Source organism: Somniosus microcephalus, chromosome 10 (assembly GCF_052327205.1).
Source record: "Somniosus microcephalus isolate GS21.2 chromosome 10, FLI_Smic_1.0, whole genome shotgun sequence".
NCBI classification, from domain to species: domain Eukaryota; kingdom Metazoa; phylum Chordata; class Chondrichthyes; order Squaliformes; family Somniosidae; genus Somniosus; species Somniosus microcephalus.
The window spans coordinates 171000995-171020055 of record NC_140996.1 but is presented as its reverse complement, the minus strand read 5'-3'; the positions used below and the strand labels follow the sequence as shown (position 1 = coordinate 171020055).

At 51.6% G+C, this 19061-nt stretch overlaps 1 protein-coding gene across 1 annotated transcript in view; it reads right to left on the bottom strand.

Moving 5' to 3' along the window:
* The window catches only part of ift88 (intraflagellar transport 88 homolog), a 180338-nt gene that overhangs the window by 62017 nt on the left and 99260 nt on the right, over positions 1 to 19061 (bottom strand). Inside the window, 3 exon segments of the mRNA XM_085999163.1 lie at positions 3276 to 3362; positions 5156 to 5212; positions 5214 to 5224. Coding sequence (XP_085855289.1) covers positions 3276 to 3362; positions 5156 to 5212; positions 5214 to 5224 — 155 coding nt within the window.

Genomic DNA, 19061 nt, shown 5'->3' with positions numbered 1-19061 from the left:
GCAGGTCAACCATTAAAGAGGAGATTTGATCAGCCATCATTTGCAGGTGGAAGGACTTATTGGTCTCAGGTCTGGGGCAACTTTTAGAAGGCTTAACCGCACCTCTAGAAGGTTGGAGCCTCACACCCATCTCCAGTGTGACCTCCTGGGAAACCCCTCTCACCACCTTCACTCAGCGCTTCCTCAATGGTGGCATATAACAAAAGCATGGGAGCCATTTATTTCCTTCCCATCTGGGCATTAGAGGAGCTCGAGCACCAGCCGCGGCAGCAGCAGAACCAGGAACAACAGCAGCACCAGCAACAGGAGCAGCAGCAGGAGCGCCAGGCTGCTGCTCACCCACCTGAAGCTGCACAGGCCAGAAGGGGCCAGCGCCTGGAAGTGGCGGGAGAGCACCTTGCTGCACATCAGGGGGGCCATGGGGACCCGTATCTGCAATGGCAGTCCTACTCAGAAGGACTTCCATGAAGGTCTGGTTTCTCTGTTCAATAGATGCCTATCGCTCCTCAAGAGATGTCATTCTATTCTGAACAATGACCATGTTTTCCATACCCTGGTGACTAAGCTCCTCCATGACCGTAGCCATCCTCTCCTCTACCGTAGCCATCCTTTCCACGGAGGCTGCCATCCTTTCCGTGGTGATGCGTTCATGCACCAATGACTCCACAAAGGCTCTGCTCATGTTCGCTATGGACTCCTCCGTTCGCTCTACACTCGCAGCGACCCTAGAGACAAAACCTGCCAGAGACTCCTGCATCTGTGCCTGGAGTTCCATCACCTTTAATCGTATGGATGGACCCAGAGGCAGAGGGTCGACATGCTGCTGAGCCGAGCTGGCAGAGTCCTGCGCCCTCCGACTAGGACTCTCCACTGCTGTCCCTGTCTCCACAATCTGCTGATGCTCACTTGTGAGCTGTGATACACCAGGTGACAACATTACTCTATGTCCCGAAAGTCCCACCAAGGTGTGAGTGTCTGCACTGGTGCTGGGTGCGCTGAATTCTGCTGACGCTGCGCCCTCAGAGGTTGCAGCTTCCTCTGAGGAGTCTGGCTGCTCAGCCTCTTCTTCCTGGCTGGGGGGGATGGATGCTTGTGATGGTCCTGTGGGGGAGTAAAGGAAAGAGTCAGAGATGTGATGCCAAGGCTACATGCACATAGCTTTTTGTAGATGCTCATAAGTCCATCTGTTACAGCTTCACAATCATTATCAGCGACTCATGCAATGTCAAAGAGAGAGATGGGAAACTTTTCTGTCACCAGCTTGCTGTGTTACTCCCGTCTGTCCGTCCCCCACGTGCGAATCATCCTCTATTCCCATAATTTCCAGGATGGCCTCCTCCCAGGGAGTCAGGTGGGCTATTGAGGCTGTCCCTCCTCCTGTCCTGGCTCGCTCTCTTTTGTTGTGAGCTCTCTTTTCCTGCAATGAGGGAGACAAGTGGAGGTTGAGTGAGGATGAAGGAGTGAGTGTAGAGATTGCATAGCATAGATACTTAGAAGGAGACAAAGATGGAGTGAGGTTGCAAGACCAAGGGCCCTCCCTGTGTGTTGTCAGTTGTGTTCAAAGCATCAGAGTGATAGGGAGTGTGAGGGCTGCATGGTCAAATAGTTATGTGAATGTGAGCATAGAGAGAGAGGGAATGGGTAAGGGTGCATGGATGTCAGTGTCAAGTGGGATGTGGAGGAAGAGATTGCTAAAGCTGAGTGCTGGTAAGGAAAGGCAATGGGGATCAGATTGAGGGTGATGGAAAATCCATACTCACTTTTCCAGTGCGCTGAAGGTCATGAAATCTTTTCCTGCACTGTATCCAGGTTCTGCGGGTGACTCCCAAGGAGTTGACCTCCTCAGCCACCTGCATCCACACTGCCTTGGTCTGAGTGGGAGGCCTCTTCCTCCCTGATGAAGGGAAGAGCACCTCCCTGTTGGCCCTAGCCCCATCCACTAATGCCTGCAGTGCCACCTCATCAAAGCGAGGAGCTGATCTTGCCCTCCCGCTTGTCATATTTGCTGCAGCTCCCTCACACTACACAGTCAAGAAGCTTGGCAGTCTGCAGAAGAAGCAAGGCTTGCTGTGGACCTTAAAATGCAGCAGCAATGATGACGTCATCGGAGGCGACTTTCAGTCATGAAAAACCCATTTGCAAAGGCTTCCCACACGTTGGAAATCAATTGGCCAATTCAGTTAAAATTGCGTCAATCTCCCACATCCATTTAGATTCGTGTGGGAAACACGAAATTCGGATAACACGACACCATCCCACACCTGAGTTAAAATCCCCCCCCCCATGTGTAGGTGGCAGGAGAGAAATAAGAAAGATCTAGCCAGGTTGCGAGCTACACCAAGTCAATTAGAAGGACAGGGGATTGGTATTCTACTTGACGAGAGTTAATGCAGAAGAAACATCATTTGCAACATCACTTGAGAATGGCAGCTGGCCCATGAGCCTGCTCACCCATCTTGTTGACCTACATTGGCTCCCCATCCCAAAATGTCTCAAGTTTAAAATCCTCATCCTCAACTTCAAATTCCTCTATAGCCTCATCCCACTCCACCTATGCACTCTCATCCAACCATATATGCTTCCCTGAAGTCGTTGTTAATCTGACTCCGGCTTCTTGGGCACCGTCCCCTCTGTACCCCACCAATGGCGGCAAAGCCTTTCGTCGTCTGATTTCCAATTTCTGGAATTTCGCTCTATAAAGCCCTTCGGCTCTACCTCTCTATCCTTTAAAAACCTCCACAAAGCCCATCGTTTTACCAAGTTTTTGGTCCCCACTCCCAATCTTTCCTTTCTCGGCTTGGCATCTGTTTCTGACATGCCTTCTGTAAAGTGCCTTGGGATGTTTTTTAAAGGTGCAATATAAATGGAATTTGTTGTAGCTGAATTTGTTCTGGGCATAATACACTGGTGTAATAGCACATTACATTATGTGGTTCGAAAGCACAAATCACCAAAAAATGAACTCCTAGCCTTACCAGGCTGAAGGAAAGAATATTGGACATTTGCTACTAAGACTACACTCACAGACCTCTTGATGGCAGGTTCAAGAACAACATTAACAGATGTTCAAGAGCAGGCTACCCACATGCCTTCTTTGTTGGAGAACAATGCACTTGCAAGTTTTATAATGATGCGATCAATACCTTGTATTTGAGAGAAAATATAAACATAATTAGCCTGTCCTGGGTTTTTCATTGCCTTAATCAAATAACTTCAAGAAAAAGTTACAATCAGTCCAGAGTTGGTGTACTAAACCAAATTAACTCAATTCCTACCAGTCATATCCAGCAGCAAAAGATGCTTCAATCGCAGGCGCTATCAACTTAGCTGCTGTCATAATAAATCTCTCTGCCATGGCTTTCCTGCAGAATTAAACATTTATAGAATATATTTATATTTGTTTTTGCAATAGAATCTTTAACAGCTGTGGTATATTCCAAAATGGTTGCCTATCAGGGTTTTTCTAAATTCTATGTCTAAATTCCTCTAAAAGGAGGTCAATGAAAGAGATTATTTAATGGCAAGAATTTAATGTTTGAAAATGTCTGCTTCGCTGTATTCCTACCAAAAATCTTCATCTATATGATTCCTATACAAGAATATGGAATTAATATATAAATATTAGTAAAATTAACATTGATAACTTGGACTGTGATCTGCTTTCCACAAAATAGCAATTAGCTCATAAATATGATGTTATTAGCATATGAAACAAGTGACTTAAAAATATTGAAACGTCATTCTTATTGCAGGTTGTCTGGAGTTCAATTATTAACAAAAGGTAAATCATGCTTGACTAATCTACTGGAATTTTTTGAGGATGTAACTGGTAAAATAGATAAGGGAGAACCAGTGGATGTGGTGTATTTGGACTTTCAGAAGGCTTTCGATAAGGTCCCACATAAGAGATTAGCGTGCAAAATTAATGCACATGGGATTGGGGGCAAGGTATTGACTTGGATAGAGAACTGGTTGGCGGACAGAAAGCAAAGAGTTGGAATAAACGGGTCGTTTTCCGAGTGGCAGGCAGTGACTAGTGGGGTACCGCAAGGATCGGTCCTAGGACCCCAGCTGTTCACAATATATATTAATGATCTGGACGAGGGAATTGGACGTAATATCTCCAAATTTGCAGACAACACAAAGCTGGGTGGGAGGGTAAGCTGTGAGGAGGATGTCGTGAAACTCCAGTACGATTTGGACAGGTTGGGTGATTGGGCAGAAACATGGCAAATGCACTATAATGTGGATAAATGTGAGGTTATCCACTTTGGTGGCAAAAACAGGAAGGCAGATTATTATTTGAATGGCAATAGATTGGGAGAAGGGGAAGTGCAAAGAGACCTGGGTGTTCTTGTGCACCAGTCGCTGAAGGTAAGCATGCAGGTGCACCAGGCGGTTAAGAAGGCAAATGGTATGTTGGCCTTCGTAGCAAGAGGGTTCGAGTACAGGAACAAGGATGTCTTGCTACAGTTGTACAGGGCCTTGGTGAGACCACACCTTGAGTATTGTGTGCAGTTTTGGTCGCCTTACCTGAGGAAGGACGTTCTTGCCATGGAAGGAGTGCAGCGAAGATTCACCAGGCTGATACCTGGGATGGCAGGAATGACGTATGAGGAGAGATTGTGTCGATTGGGCTTATACTCACTGGAGTTTAGAAGATTGAGAGGGGATCTCATCGAAACCTATAAAATTCTGTCAGGCCTGGACAGACTAGATGCAGGAAGGATGTTTCTGATGGCCGGGGAGTCCAGAACCAGGGGTCATAGTCTAAGGATAAGGGGTAAGCCATTTAGGACTGAAATGAGGAGGAATTTCTTCACCCAGAGAGTGGTGAACCTGTGGAATTCTCTGCCACAGAGGGCGGTGGAGGCCAGTTCATTAAATATATTCAAGAAAGAGTTGGATATATTTCTTAAGGCTAAAGGGATCAAGGGATATGGGGAGAAGGCAGGGACCGGGTACTGAATTTGGATGATCAGCCATGATCTCATTGAATGGCGGAGCAGGCTTGAAGGGCCGAATGGCCTACCCCTGCTCCTATCTTCTATGTTTCTATGTTTCTATGTTTCTATGTTAACAGAGATAACTTGTTCTAGAGTTAGCAAATTTAAAAAGTGGCATGTTAGTTTGCAAAACAGCAGACGTATGTTACCGTTCCCGCTCCATTTGTCTGAGTGGGTCATTCTTGATGGCTTCAATCACCAGATTCATGTGGATCATCCTAAAAAATAAAAAAATAGTTTACAATGAGACAAGTATATGTTGAAACAAAACTGATTAAATTACATAATAGTATGCTACTTATCATAGAGTAAAATGGTTAGGTCAGACAAAAGTCAACCGTGCACGTTTTACAATAACAGTCAGTGGACACTTTGTTAAGCCAGTGCTTGTAAGTAAAAATCATCATGGAATTAAACTTGCCCCACAACACTGAGGCTGCCCCCATGAGCCACTATAACTCAGTTTTAATGATCTTGGGCCTCTCCTGGATTTGACCTGTAGAATCAAAGATTGTGGCCTGAAACGGAGAGGAAGAGAGTCACTGTGACCTCGGGGAGAGAGAGTGTCACTGTAACCTCGGGGGGAGAGAGAGCGTCACTGTGACCTCGGGGGGAGAGAGAGAGTGTGTCACTGTGACCTCGGGGAGAGAGAGAGAGAGTGTCACTGTGACCTCGGGGGGAGAGAGAGAGTGTGTCACTGTGACCTCGGGGGAGAGAGAGAGAGTGTCACTGTGACCTCGGGGAGAGAGAGAGAGAGTGTCACTGTGACCACGGGGAGGGAGAGTCACTGTGACCTCAGGGAGGGAGAGAGAGTGTCACTGTGACCTCGGGGAGGGAGAGAGTCACTGTGACCTCAGGGAGGGAGAGTGTCACTGTGACCTCGGGGAGGGAGAGAGTTACTGTGACCTCGGCGAGGGAGAGAGAGTGTCACTGTGACCTCGGGGAGGGAGAGAGTTACTGTGACCTCGGCGAGGGAGAGAGAGTCACTGTGACCTCGGGGAGGGAGAGAGAGTCACTGTGACCTCGGGGAGGGAGAGTGTTACTGTGACCTCGGGGAGGGAGAGTGTTACTGTGACCTCGGGGAGGGAGAGTGTTACTGTGACCTCGGGGAGGGAGAGTGTTACTGTGACCTCGGGGAGGGAGAGTGTTACTGTGACCTCGGGGAGGGAGAGTGTTACTGTGACCTCGGGGAGGGAGAGTGTTACTGTGACCTCGGCAAGGGAGAGAGTGTCACTGTGACCTCGGGGAGGGAGAGAGTTACTGTGACCTCGGCGAGGGAGAGAGTGTCACTGTGACCTCGGGGAGGGAGAGAGTTACTGTGACCTCGGGGAGGGAGAGTGTTACTGTGACCTCGGGGAGGGAGAGAGAGTGTCACTGTGACCTCGGGGAGGGAGAGAGAGTGTCACTGTGACCTCGGGGAGGGAGAGAGTTACTGTGACCTCGGCGAGGGAGAGAGTGTCACTGTGACCTCGGGGAGAGAGAGAGAGTGTCACTGTGACCTCGGGGAGAGAGAGAGAGAGAGAGAGTGTCACTGTGACCTCGGGGAGGGAGAGACAGAGTCACTGTGACCTCGGGGAGAGAGAGGGAGAGAGTCACTGTGACCTCGGGGAGTGAGAGAGAGTCACTGTGACCTCGGGGAGAGAGAGGGAGAGAGTCACTGTGACCTCGGGGAGGGAGAGACAGAGTCACTGTGAACTCGGGGCGAGAGAGAGAGTCACTGTGACCTCGGGGAGAGAGAGAGAGAGAGAGAATGTCACTGTGACCTCGGGAAGAGAGAGAGTCACTGTGACCTCGGGGAGAGAGAGAGAGAGAGAGAGTGTCATTGTGACCTCGGGGAGGGAGAGACAGAGTCACTGTGAACTCGGGGAGAGAGAGGGAGTCAGTGACCTCGGGGAGAGAGAGAGAGAGAGAGAGAATGTCACTGTGACCTCGGGAAGAGAGAGAGTCACTGTGACCTCGGGGAGAGAGAGAGAGAGAGAGTCATTGTGACCTCGGGGAGGGAGAGACAGAGTCACTGTGAACTCGGGGAGAGAGAGAGAGTCACTGTGACCTCGGGGAGAGAGAGAGAGAGAGAATGTCACTGTGACCTCGGGAAGAGAGTCACTGTGACCTCGGGGATAGTGTCACTGTGACCTCAGGGAGGGAGAGAGCGTCGCTGTGACCTCGGGGAGAGAGAGAGAGAGTCACTGTGACCTCGGGAGAGAGCGAGAGAGTTACTGTGACCTCGGGGAGGGAGAGAGAGAGAGTTACTGTGACCTCGGGGAGGGATAGAGTCACTGTGACCTCGGGGGGAGAGAGAGAGAGTCACTGAGACCTCGGGGAGGGATAGAGTCACTGTGACCTCGGGGGGAGAGAGAGAGAGTCACTGAGACCTCGGGGAGAGAGAGAGAGAGAGAGAGAGTCACTGTGAACTTGGGGAGAGAGAGGGAGAGTCACTGTGACCTCGGGGAGAGAGAGAGAGAGAGAGTGTCACTGTGACCTCGGGGAGAGAGAGGGAGAGTCACTGTGACCTCGGGGGGGGGGAGAGAGAGAGAGAGTCACTGAGACCTCGGGGAGAGAGAGAAAGAGAGAGTCACTGTGACCTCGGGGAGAGAGAGAGTCATTGTGACCTTGGGGAGAGAGAGAGAGAGTCACTGTGACCTGGGGAGAGAGAGAGAGAGAGTCACTGTGACCTCGGGGAGAGAGAGAGAGAGTCACTGTGACCTCGGGGAGAGAGAGAGAGAGTCACTGTGACCTTGGGGAGAGGGAGAGTCACTGTGACCTCGGGGAGAGAGAGAGTCACTGTGACCTCGGGGAGAGAGAGAGAGAGTCACTGTGACCTTGGGGAGAGAGAGAGAGAGTCACTGTGACCTTGGGGAGAGAGAGAGTCACTGAGACCTCGGGGAGAGAGAGAGAGTCACTGAGACCTCGGGGAGGGAGAGTCACTGTGACCTCGGGGAGAGAGACAGTCACTGTGACCTCAGTGAGAGAGAGATGGCCCGATTTTCCCGATCGTGCGGGAAATTTTCGGGTTCCCCGAATGTCGGGTTCTGACCCGAAAAAAAATGGGTCAGCCAGCTGCACGCAATTTTCCCTCAAGTGGCCAATTAAGTTCTAACGTGTGGGCACCCTTGCAAATTGTCCATTTCCAGTCAGAAAGCCCCACAGTATGATGTCATCATTCATGGTGCTTTTAAAGTCTCCAGCAAGCTTCTCAAGCAGAATGGCAGAGGAGCCTGCACCAACTGCTGCCAGTGGCAGAGGCCAAGCTGCCGCCAAATTCGACGAGACGTCACTGCAGACATTGGTGGATGGGGTAAGGGCCCACAGGGAGGTCCTCTACCCTCGCTCAGGGAGGAAGAGGCCTCCCAAAGAGTCCAGGGCTGCCTGGATGGAGGTGGCTGCAGAGGTCAACTCTCTGGGAGTCACCCGTCGGACCTGGATGCAGTGCAGGAAGCGCTTCCATGACCTTCACCGCACAGGGAAAGTAAGTATGAAGTTTCCATCACCCTCAACCTGATCCCCATTGCCTTTCCCCAACAGCACTCAGCTTCAGCAATCTTTTCCTCCACATCCCACTTCACAGTCACATCCATGCACCCTTACCCATTCCCTTTCTCTCTATGCTCACATTCACATAACTATTCCACCATGCAGCCCTCACACTGCCTCTCACTCTGATGCTTGGAACACAACTGACAACACACAGGGAGGGCCCTTGGTCTTGCAGCCTCACAACCTCTTTGTCTCCTTCTAAGTATCTATGCTATGCAGTCTCTACACTCACTCCTGCACTCTCACTCAAACTCCACTTGTCTCCCTCATTGCAGGAAAAGAGAGCTCACAATAGACGAGAGCGTGCGAGGACTGGAGGAGGACCACCCTCAATCGCCCACCTGAGCCCCTGGGAGGAAGCTGCGATCGAGATTGCTGGGGCTGACGTGCCTGTGGATGCTGGGGCAGGAGAGACAGGAGCAAGCCCGCAAGCTGGTGACAGAATAGTTCCCCATCTCTCTCATTGACATAGCATGAGTTGCTGATATGATTCTGAAGCCATATCATTTGGACTTATGAGCATCTGCCAAATCCAATGTGCAAGTAGCCTTGGCATCACATCTCTAACTCTTTCCTTTACTCCCCCCACAGGACCATCTGAAGCCCCTGTCGCCACTGCCGAGGAGGAAGAGGCTTTGCAGCCAGACTCCTCAGAGGAAGCTCCAGCCTCTGAGGGCACAGCATCTGCAGAAGTAAGCGCACCCAGCACCAGCGCAGACACTCACACCTCGGTGGGGCCTTCGGGACATAGAGTAGTGTTGTCACCTGGTGTATCACAGCTCACAAGTGAGCATCAGCAGAGTGTGGAGACAGGGACAGCAGTGGAGAGTCCTCGTCGAAGGGCGCAGGCCTCTGCCAGCTCAGCTCAGCTGCATGTCGACACCATGCCTCTGGGTCCATCCGCAAGAGAGGAGGTGATGAATCTCCATGCACAGATGCAGGAGTCTCTGGCAGGTTTTGTCTCCAGGGTCACTGCGAGTGTGGAGCGAATGGAGGAGTCCATGGCGAGCATGAGCAGAGCCTTATTGGAGTCACTGGCGCATGAAAGCATCATCACGGAAAGGTTGGCAACCTCCGTGGTAAGGCTGGCTACTGCCGAGGAGAGGAGGGCTGTGGCCGAGGAGAGGAGGGCTGCAGCCGAGGAGAGGAGGGCTGTGGCCAAGGAGAGGAGGGCTGTAGCCGAGGAGAGGAGGGCTGCGGCCATGGAGGAGCTTAGTTGCCAGGGTATCGAAAACATGGTGAGTGCTCTGAATAGAATGGCATCTCTTGAGGAGCGATGGGCATCTATTGAGCACCGAAACCAGACCTTCATGGAAGTCCCTCTGAGCAGGACTTCCAGTGCTGAGACGGGTCCCCATGGCCCCCCTGATGTGCAGCAAGGTGCTCTCCAGCCAGTTGCAGGCGCTGAGGGGGAGCTGACCCATGAGAGGGAGGTTGTTGGCACACCTCAAGGAAGTGGGGGCTCCTCTCCACGCGCTCACACTTCCATGCCACTTCAGAGCCCTCGGTCAGAGCCCCACCGGAGTCCACACCCCAGTGAGATATGAGTCTCAAGCCCTGCACTGTGACCTCGGGGAGAGAGAGAGAGTCACTGTGACCTCGGGGAGGGAGAGAGAGTCACTGTGACCTCGGGGAGAGAGAGAGAGAGAGTCACTGTTGTAGTGTATGTACCTTTAAGGGGGGAACTACTTTCTACAGCTCATGTATACTGTAGTACCGGCAGTGACCACACCTGTATATAACGCTGAGTAGTAATCTGTTGTTTCAGTTGCAGTTTGAACCACGTTGAGTAAACACCTGTTGTACCGTTCTCTGCAGTCCTTTTCTTATTATTACACGGACGTAACAGTGGCGACGAGCAAGTTCGAACCTACCTGCAACTCTGCATCACCTCCCAGGGATTCGCTCCTGGAGAACAGTGGAAGAAGGTCGAGTCCAGATGCACGGGCGTCGACCACGGGCAACCGTCCAGTCATCCAGCGGAGATTTGAGCATCACAGGGGAGGCTGTCGAGAGCCAGGCTTGGCTTTCCAGTCACGGTGGTCCAGCGAAACGGGCTGGCAACAGGTACTGTGTAGACCCTTCCCGGACAGCGACGGGCTAGAGCCCGACCGAGCGGCACAGAAAAAGGCCGAGCAGCGTCGACGGGGGAGAGAGAGAGGGCAGAGCACACGGCGCAGCCGGTGTTCAGGACCGAGCGGCGTCAACGGGGGAGAGAGGCGAGAGAGAGCAGAGCGCAGCCGGTGGTCAAGGGCCGAGCAGCGTCAACGGGGGAGAGAGGCGCGCAGGAAAACGCGAGGCGCTGCCATTGCCACGAGGACCGCAGAGAGCGGCGTTGGCAGCAGCACAGGAGCAGCGCACGAAACCCACAGGGCGTCACCATTTGCCACGAGGACCGCCGAGAGCGGCGTTGGCTGCAGCGCGGGAGACGCCATTTTAAGCCGCAGCAGGGAAGAAAGGAAAGCGCGGGAGACGCCATTTTAAGCCAGTCTAACCACACCCAAAAATGCCGAAGAGTGGCAGTATCATAGCGTTCGACAATGAAGTCGAAGATTGGGCGACATATGTCGAACGCATAGAAGTATACTGCAAGGCGAATGAAGTGCCAGATGACAAGAAAGCGCTAGTATTGTTGAATTCAATGGGTGCAAAAACGTATGGCTTACTACGAAACCTAGTAACCCCAGAGAAGCCAGTAGAAAAGGATTTTGAAAACATAGTGTCAATCCTACAGGACCACTTAAACCCCACACCGCTGCTGATAGCAGAAAGATTTAAGTTTCACAAAAGGAACCAGCATAAAGATGAAAGTAATGCTGAGTATTTAACGGAACTGCGCAAGCTATCGAAACACTGCCAGTTTGGAACGGGACTAGCAGATACTTTAAGGGACAAGTTTGTGTGTGGGCTTCAAAGTGAAGGAACCCAGAAACGGCTTCTATCAGAAAAGGATCTTACGCTGGACAAGGCTTTCAGCATTGCAGTATCACGTGAAGCAGCAGCACGGGGCGCTGCAGAGATACAACGGAGACCGCAAGAATATGGCACAAATGAAATGTCATACGGAACAGTGAAGTGCTATCGCTGCGGCAGAACAACACACGACCATAATGATTGCTGGTTCAAGGACAAAGTGTGCAGACAGTGTGGAAAAGTAGGACACATAGCAAGAGTCTGCAGGTCGGGAAAGAAAACCAGCAGCAAGAAATCTCCACAGGAGAAGTACAAAAAGGTACATAAGGTGACGGAGTGTAGTTCAGACGAACAGAAGAGTGATACAGACTCCGGAAGCAAGGAGCTGGGTTGTCTGAAACTACATAATGTGATCAAAACGGAGGATCACCAAACTATCTGGGTCACGCTCAAGATAGCAGGAGTCCAAGTGAAAATGGAATTGGACACAGGATCAGCCCTAACAGTCATAAACCGAAGGGACTACAAGCGGCTACTCTCACATATACCCTTGAGAGATACAAAGATTGTCTTGAAGACGTACACGGGGCAAAAAGTCTACCCCAAAGGAAAAATAAGGGTGAACATTATATATAACGGCAAGGAAACACCAAAAATGGACCTATATGTATTGCCAGATGGAGGACCACCACTACTAGGACGTGAATGGATCCGGAAGATACAGCTAGATTGGCATTCCATACAAGCACTGACTGTAGATGCCAAAAAGGATGACGACATCACACCTGGACGACTGTCAAAAATGCTAACTGACGCACAAGAAGTGTTCCAGCAGGGACTCGGAACACTAAAAGGCATAACAGCGACGATCAAAATAGAGGAAAATGCAAGCCCAAAGTTTTTTAAGGCCAGACCAGTACCTTATGCGATCCGCCCAGCCGTCGAAGCAGAGCTGGAAGGTTTGGAACGTTCAGGAGTATTGTCCAAAGTGGACTGGAGCGAGTGGGCTACACCCATCGTTCCTGTAATGAAGAGGTCGTTGAGTAATACGCCTGGGGAACCAAAGAAGGTTCGCATCTGTGGGGACTTTAAGGTGACAGTGAACCCAGTCCTTCACACTGTACAATATCCGCTTCCGCGGATTGAAGATATTTTCGCCTCGCTATCTGGAGGGAAACGCTTCACTAAGATTGATCTGGCCCAGGCGTACCTGCAAATGCAGGTAGAAGAAGCCTCGAAACAGTACCTCACGATCAACACTCATAAAGGTCTCTACCAATACAACTGGCTGGTGTTCGGGGTAGCATCAGCTCCGGCTATTTGGCAAAGGGCAATGGAACAAGTCCTGCAAGGGATTCCAGGGACCCAGTGTTATTTGGACAACATCCTGGTCACGGGCGAAAATGACAGTGATCACCTCGCCAACCTGGAGCAGGTGCTCACTAGATTGACGGAATATGGGCTCCGAGCTAATCGCCACAAATGCGAGTTTTTCCAGAAGCAGATCTCGTATTGTGGCCACGTTATTGATAAAGAGGGGTTACATAAGTCCCCTGAAAAGATTGAGGCAGTAGTCAAGGCTCCAGCACCGGAAAATGTGTCACAACTGAGGTTGTTCCTCGGGCTGGTGAACTACTACCATAAGTTCTTGCCGAATTTGTCTACCGTACTACACCCACTGAACACCCTACTGCAAACAGGGGTACCATGGAAGTGGAGTGACGCATGTAAACGAGCTTTCCAGAAGAGCAAAGCATTGATCACATCAAAAGAGGTGTTGGCTCATTTCAACCCAGCACTACCAATTCGGTTGGCGTGTGATGCATCACCCTATGGCATTGGAGCGGTGCTGTCGCACAAATTCCCGGACAGCTCGGAGAGGCCAGTAGCCTTTGCGTCTCGGTCACTAACCTCAGCCAAGCGTAACTACACCCAGATTGACAGGGAGGCCCTCAGCCTAGTGTGGGGAGTGAAAAAGTTCAATCACTATCTGCACAGGCAGAAGTTCACCTTGCTGACTGACCACCAACCACTTGTCTCCATCTTTAATCCAAAGAAGGGCGTTCCGGTGATGACTGCGCAACGGCTACAAAGATGGTCCCTTTTTCTAGGGGCGCACCAATATGAAATCGAGTATAAGGGCACGAAACAGCATGGAAACGCTGATGGGCTATCACGCCTGCCACTGCCTACTGCAGAGGAAGCACCAGCAGTGGATCCTGTCGAAATATTTCATTCGACTATAATTGAATGCTTGCCAGTAAATAACGCTGGTATAGAGAGGGAGACCCGAAATGACCCGACACTGTCTCGGGTATATGATTTGACGGTGAAGGGATGGCCAGCACATGGCGACTCAAATTCAAATTCAAATTCAAATCGCTTTATTGGCATGATAAGGTACATCTTATGTTGCCAAAGCATCAAAATACATTTATGGTTGAACACATAAACGCAGTTCTATTCATACAGTGTATAAACAGGTATATCCCTGAGTGTATAAATATACATTCGCATTGTTTATATATACTCTTTTCTTAGTTTACTGGTTGTCCCTCTGTTCATGGCAAGCTGTAACATAGTGTGCCGCCAGTGTTACACAGCTTCTCTCCTCCCCCAGTAGGAATGGGAGTTTTTGGTTGTCATTCAGATTTCTGAATTCAGGGCATATTTGTGAGAATTTTTGGTAGAAATTCTCCCTGATGCCCTGATATTTTCCACAGGCTGTGAGGAAGTGCATCTCTGTCTCCACTACTCCCTGACTGCAGTGAGAGCATATCCTGTCTTCTCTTGGCAGCCTGGTCTGCCTTTTTCGATCGCTAGGCTATGTTCGCTAAGTCTGTACCTTGTCAAGGTTCTTCTCAGTTTGTTATCCTTTACCATGGTCAGGTAATCAGCTATGTTGTATTGTCTGTTTAGGGCCAAGTAGCAATTGAGTTTGCTTTGGGTTTTTGTTGTTTCTGCCCAATATGTCAGATATTTTTCCTTTTGCTTAGCGACGATTGTGTTGGGTCGAATTCTTTGTGTTACCCTGTCACTGTCCTGGGGCTGGTTATTGTTAGTATTGTTAGTAGTTACTTCACTGAGTCCCAGGACTAGTTGACTGAGGGTATTCTTCTTTATGGTCAGCTCTTGGCATTTCAGGGCGTCGTAGTGATAGCATTGGGGGTTGCTCATTTGTAGGTGACTCACTGTTGCCAGCATTCTCATCCAGAAGAGAACAGCTGTCAGTATGCCAGGGGACCTTGATGTGTGGATCCTGAGTGGTAATTCCACCCAAGTTAAGGGAGAGCGTGCTCAATGAGCTTCACGAAGGTCATCTGGGAGGGGTGAAAATGAAAAGCCTTGCTAGGGCTTATGTGTGGTGGCCGGGGATCGATCAGCAAATCGAGGACCTGACAAAGAGCTGCTCAGGATGCCAGAAGGTCCAAAATGCACCACCACATGCCCCTCTACACCCATGGGAGTGGCCCTCATCTCCATGGCAACGGGTGCATATTGATTTTGCTGGTCCATTCATGGACTCAGTGGGCTGAAAATTCAGTAGGGTTAGCGCCCATTTTGCGGCGCTAGAGGGCCTAGCGCCGCAATGATAGCCGTTTCTGAAATTCACTTCGGCGCTGCCATCGGCGTTAGCCGGTTGCGCTGCGCCGGCACCGATGATGTCATCGGTGTGCGCAGCGTCCCGGTTGCCGTGGCAACGCGCCCGAACGCCGAAATTCAGTTGCGGCCGCCTCGCCCGTGGCAGCCGCAACTAAGACTCTGGCAACCGAATCTTACACAAGTTAGCGCCGGCGCATTAAGGTCGCGCGGCGGCCGGCCGCTTTCCCGCCGGCCGCCTGCCCGCACCTCCCTCCCCGGACTCCTCCACCCCCCCCCCCCCGCGGAACAGATGCGTCTGGCCTGCAAGCCCGGCACTTGTCCGAGGTGCCGGGCTCATTTTTGAAAAAACGGCCAGCGATCGGGTGAAGGCAGCGCCTCCTTAACGGGAGGAGGAGGCCTGCACTTCCCCAGCCTGCCGCACCGCATCGGGTGCCGCAGCGCCGGATTAGCGCCGCAATGCGGCACTCAGCGCCCATTGGGAGGCACTCACGCCCGCCAGTAGCGCCGGCAGCCGTCTGGGCGCGGCGCTACTGAATTTTTGGCGCGCGCAAGGGAATTAGCGCCGGCGCTAAATTTCCAGCGCTAAAGCCCTGGCGCGGCATCAACTCAATTTCTAGGCCAATGTTTTTAATAGCCGTGGATGCGCACTCTAAATGGCCTGAGGTGATCAAAATGTCCTCCACCACCACTGAGAAAACTATTGCAGTCCTACAGACCATTTTTGCCAGGAACGGCTTGCCAGAGCAGATTTGCTCTGATAACGGACCACAGCTTGTGTCCGAAGAGTTTCGAAGATTTATGAAAAGGAATGAGGTAAGGCATTACACATCCGCCCCGTATCATCCAGCCACAAATGGATTGGCTGAGAGGTTCGTACAAACCTTTAAAAAAGCATTAAAGGCCATGTGCGATGACGACATTCCACTGCAGCATAAGGTGGACAATTTCCTGTTAGCCTACAGAAATGCGACACATGCAGTCACCAACCAGGCCCCGGCCATGATGTTCTTTAACCGAAGGTTGAGATCTCGTCTGGATTTGCTCAGACCAAATGTACGAAGAGGTGTTGAGAGTAAGCAATTCCAGCACATCCATGAGAAGCCAACAAGGAGCTTCAATGTAGGGCAACCAGTCTTGGCCCGCGACTACCGAACAGAAAAATGGCAGCCAGGAACGATATGCACACGACAGGGCCCACTAATGTACACAGTGGACGTTGGGGAGAGCATCGTGAGACGCCATGCTGACCAGATCCTAGAGTCACAGGAACAAGTCAACCCCATGCCTCACCCATACGTACCTGGTGATGAACCCGACGTACAGGTCGCATCTACCCCAGAAACAGTAGCATCGGAAGCTGATGAACCAACCGACGACAGGGGGCCAGAATCGCCTCCACACCAAGAGCAAGACACTCGGGAAAGGCGCTATCCAGAAAGGATCAGGGAGCCTCCCCAAAGACTGAATATATAAATAGACTATTTTCAGCGAATGTTGCATGTTAAAAGTGTTAATTGTAATTAGTTTGATATTTAATTGTTAAATGAGTGTTATGGTACTGTTAATCTAAAAGGGGAGGAATTGTAATGTATGTACCTTTAAGGGGGGAACTACTTTCTACAGCTCATGTATACAGTAGTACTGGCAGTGACCACACAAGTATATAATGCTGAGTAGTAATCTGTTGCTTCAGTTGCAGTTTGAACCACGTTGAGTAAACACCTGTTGTACCGTTCTCTGCAGTCCTTTTCTTATTATTACACGGACGTAACAACTGTGACCTCGGGGAGGGAGAGAGAGTCACTGTGACCTCGGGGAGAGGGAGAGAGTCACTGTGACCTCGGGGAGAGAGAGGGAGAGATTCACTGTGACCTCGGGGAGAAAGAGAGGGAGAGTGAGAGAGAGTCACTGTGACCTCGGGGAGGTAGAGAGAGAGAGAGTTACTGTGACCTCGGGAGGGAGAGAGAGTCACTGTGACCTCGAGGAGAGAGAGAGAGTCACTGTGACCTCAGGGTGAGAGAGAGAGAGAGAGTCACTGTGACCTCGGGGAGGGAGAAAGTCACTGTGACCTCGGGGAGGGAGTCACTGTGACCTCGGGGAGGGGGAGAGAGAGAGAGAGAGAGAGAGTCACTGTGACCTCGGGGAGGGAGGGAGAAAGTCAGTGACCTCGGGGAGAGAGAGGGAGAGTGTCACTGTGACCTCGGGGAGGGAGAGAGAAAGTCACTGTGACCTCGGGGAGGGAGTCACTGTGATCTCGGGGAGGGAGAGAGAGTGTCACTGTGACCTCAGGGAGAGAGAGAGAGAGTCACTGTGACCTCGGGGGGAGAGAGAGAGAGAGTCACTGTGACCTCAGGGAGAGAGAGAGAGAGAGTCACTGTGACCTCGGGGAGAGAGAGAGAGAGTCACTGTGACCTTGGGGAGGGAGAGAGAGTCACTGTGACCTCGGGGAGGGAGAGAGAGTCACTGTGACCTCGGGGAGAGAGAGAGAGTCACTGTGACCTCGGGGGGAGAGAGAGTCACTGTGACCTCGGGGAGAGAGAGAGAGTCACTGTGACCTCGGGGAGGGAGAGAGAGTGTCACTGTGACCTCAGGGAGGGAGAGAGAGAGTCACTGTGACCTCAGGGAGGGAGAGAGAGTCACTGTGACCTCGGGGAGGGAGAGAGAGTCACTGTGACCTCGGGGAGAGAGAGAGTCACTGTGACCTCGAGGAGAGAGAGAGAGTCACTGTGACCTCAGGGAGGGAGAGAGTCACTGTGACCTCGGGGAGAGAGAGTGTCACTGTGACCTCGGGGGGCGAGAGAGTCACTGTGACCTTGGGGAGGGAGAGAGAGAGAGTCACTGTGACCTCAGGGAGGGAGAGAGAGTCACTGTGACCTCGGGGAGGGAGAGAGAGTCACTGTGACCTCGGGGAGGGAGAGTCACTGTGACCTCGGGGAGAGAGAGAGAGTCACTGTGACCTCGGGGAGGGAGAGAGAGAGAGGGAGCGAGAAAGGGCCCGATTTTGTGGCTTGTGTGGGAAATGGTCAGATTCCCCCGAATGTGGGGTTCTTACACACAAAAAAATGTCAGCCAGCTCCACGCAATTTTCCCTCAAGTGGCCAATTAATTCCCAGCATGTGGGCAGCCTTGCTAATTGTCCATTTCCAGTCAGGAAGCCCCACACTATGATGTCATCATTCGTGGTGCTTTCAAGGTCCACAGCAAGCACTGCATCCTCTGAAGGCTTCCAAACAAACCATACAGGATGGCAGAGGAGCCTGCAGCAGCTGTGGCCAGTGCCAGACCCCGAGCTGCCTCCAAATTCGACGCAGCTTCACTGCAGGCATTATTGGATGGGGTTAGGACCCACAGGGAGGTCCTCTTCCCTAGGTCAGGCAGGAAGAGGCCTCCCACTGAGACCAAGGGTGCATGGATGCAGGTGTCAGCAGATGTCAACTCGAATGTGCATGTAACCTTGGCATCACATCTCTAACTCCTTCCTCTACTCCCCCACAGGACCATCCAGAGCCCCCGTCCCCACTGTGGAGGAGGAAGAGGCTGTGCAGCCAGACTCCTCAGAGGAAGCTCCAACCTCTGAGGGCGCAGCGTCAGCAGAAGTAAGTGCACCCAGCACCAGCGCAGACACTCACACCTCGGGGGGACCTTCGGGACATAGAGTAGTGTTGTCACCTGGTGCTTCACAGCTCACAAGTGAGCCTCAGCAGATTCTGGAGACAGGGACAGCAGTGGAGAGTCCTCGTCGGAGGGCGCAGGACTCTGCCAGCTCAGCTCAGCTGCGCTGCATGTTGACCCTCTGCCTCTGGGTCTATCCGCAAGAGAAGAGGTGATGGATCTCCATGCACAGATGCAGGAGTCTCTGGCAGGTTTTGTCTCCAGGGTCGCTGCGAGTGTGGAGCGAATGGAGGAGTCCATAGCGACCATGAGCAGAGCCTTTGTGGAGTCATTGGCGCATGAACGCATCACCATGGAAAGGTTGGCAACCTCCATGGAGGAGATAACTCGCCA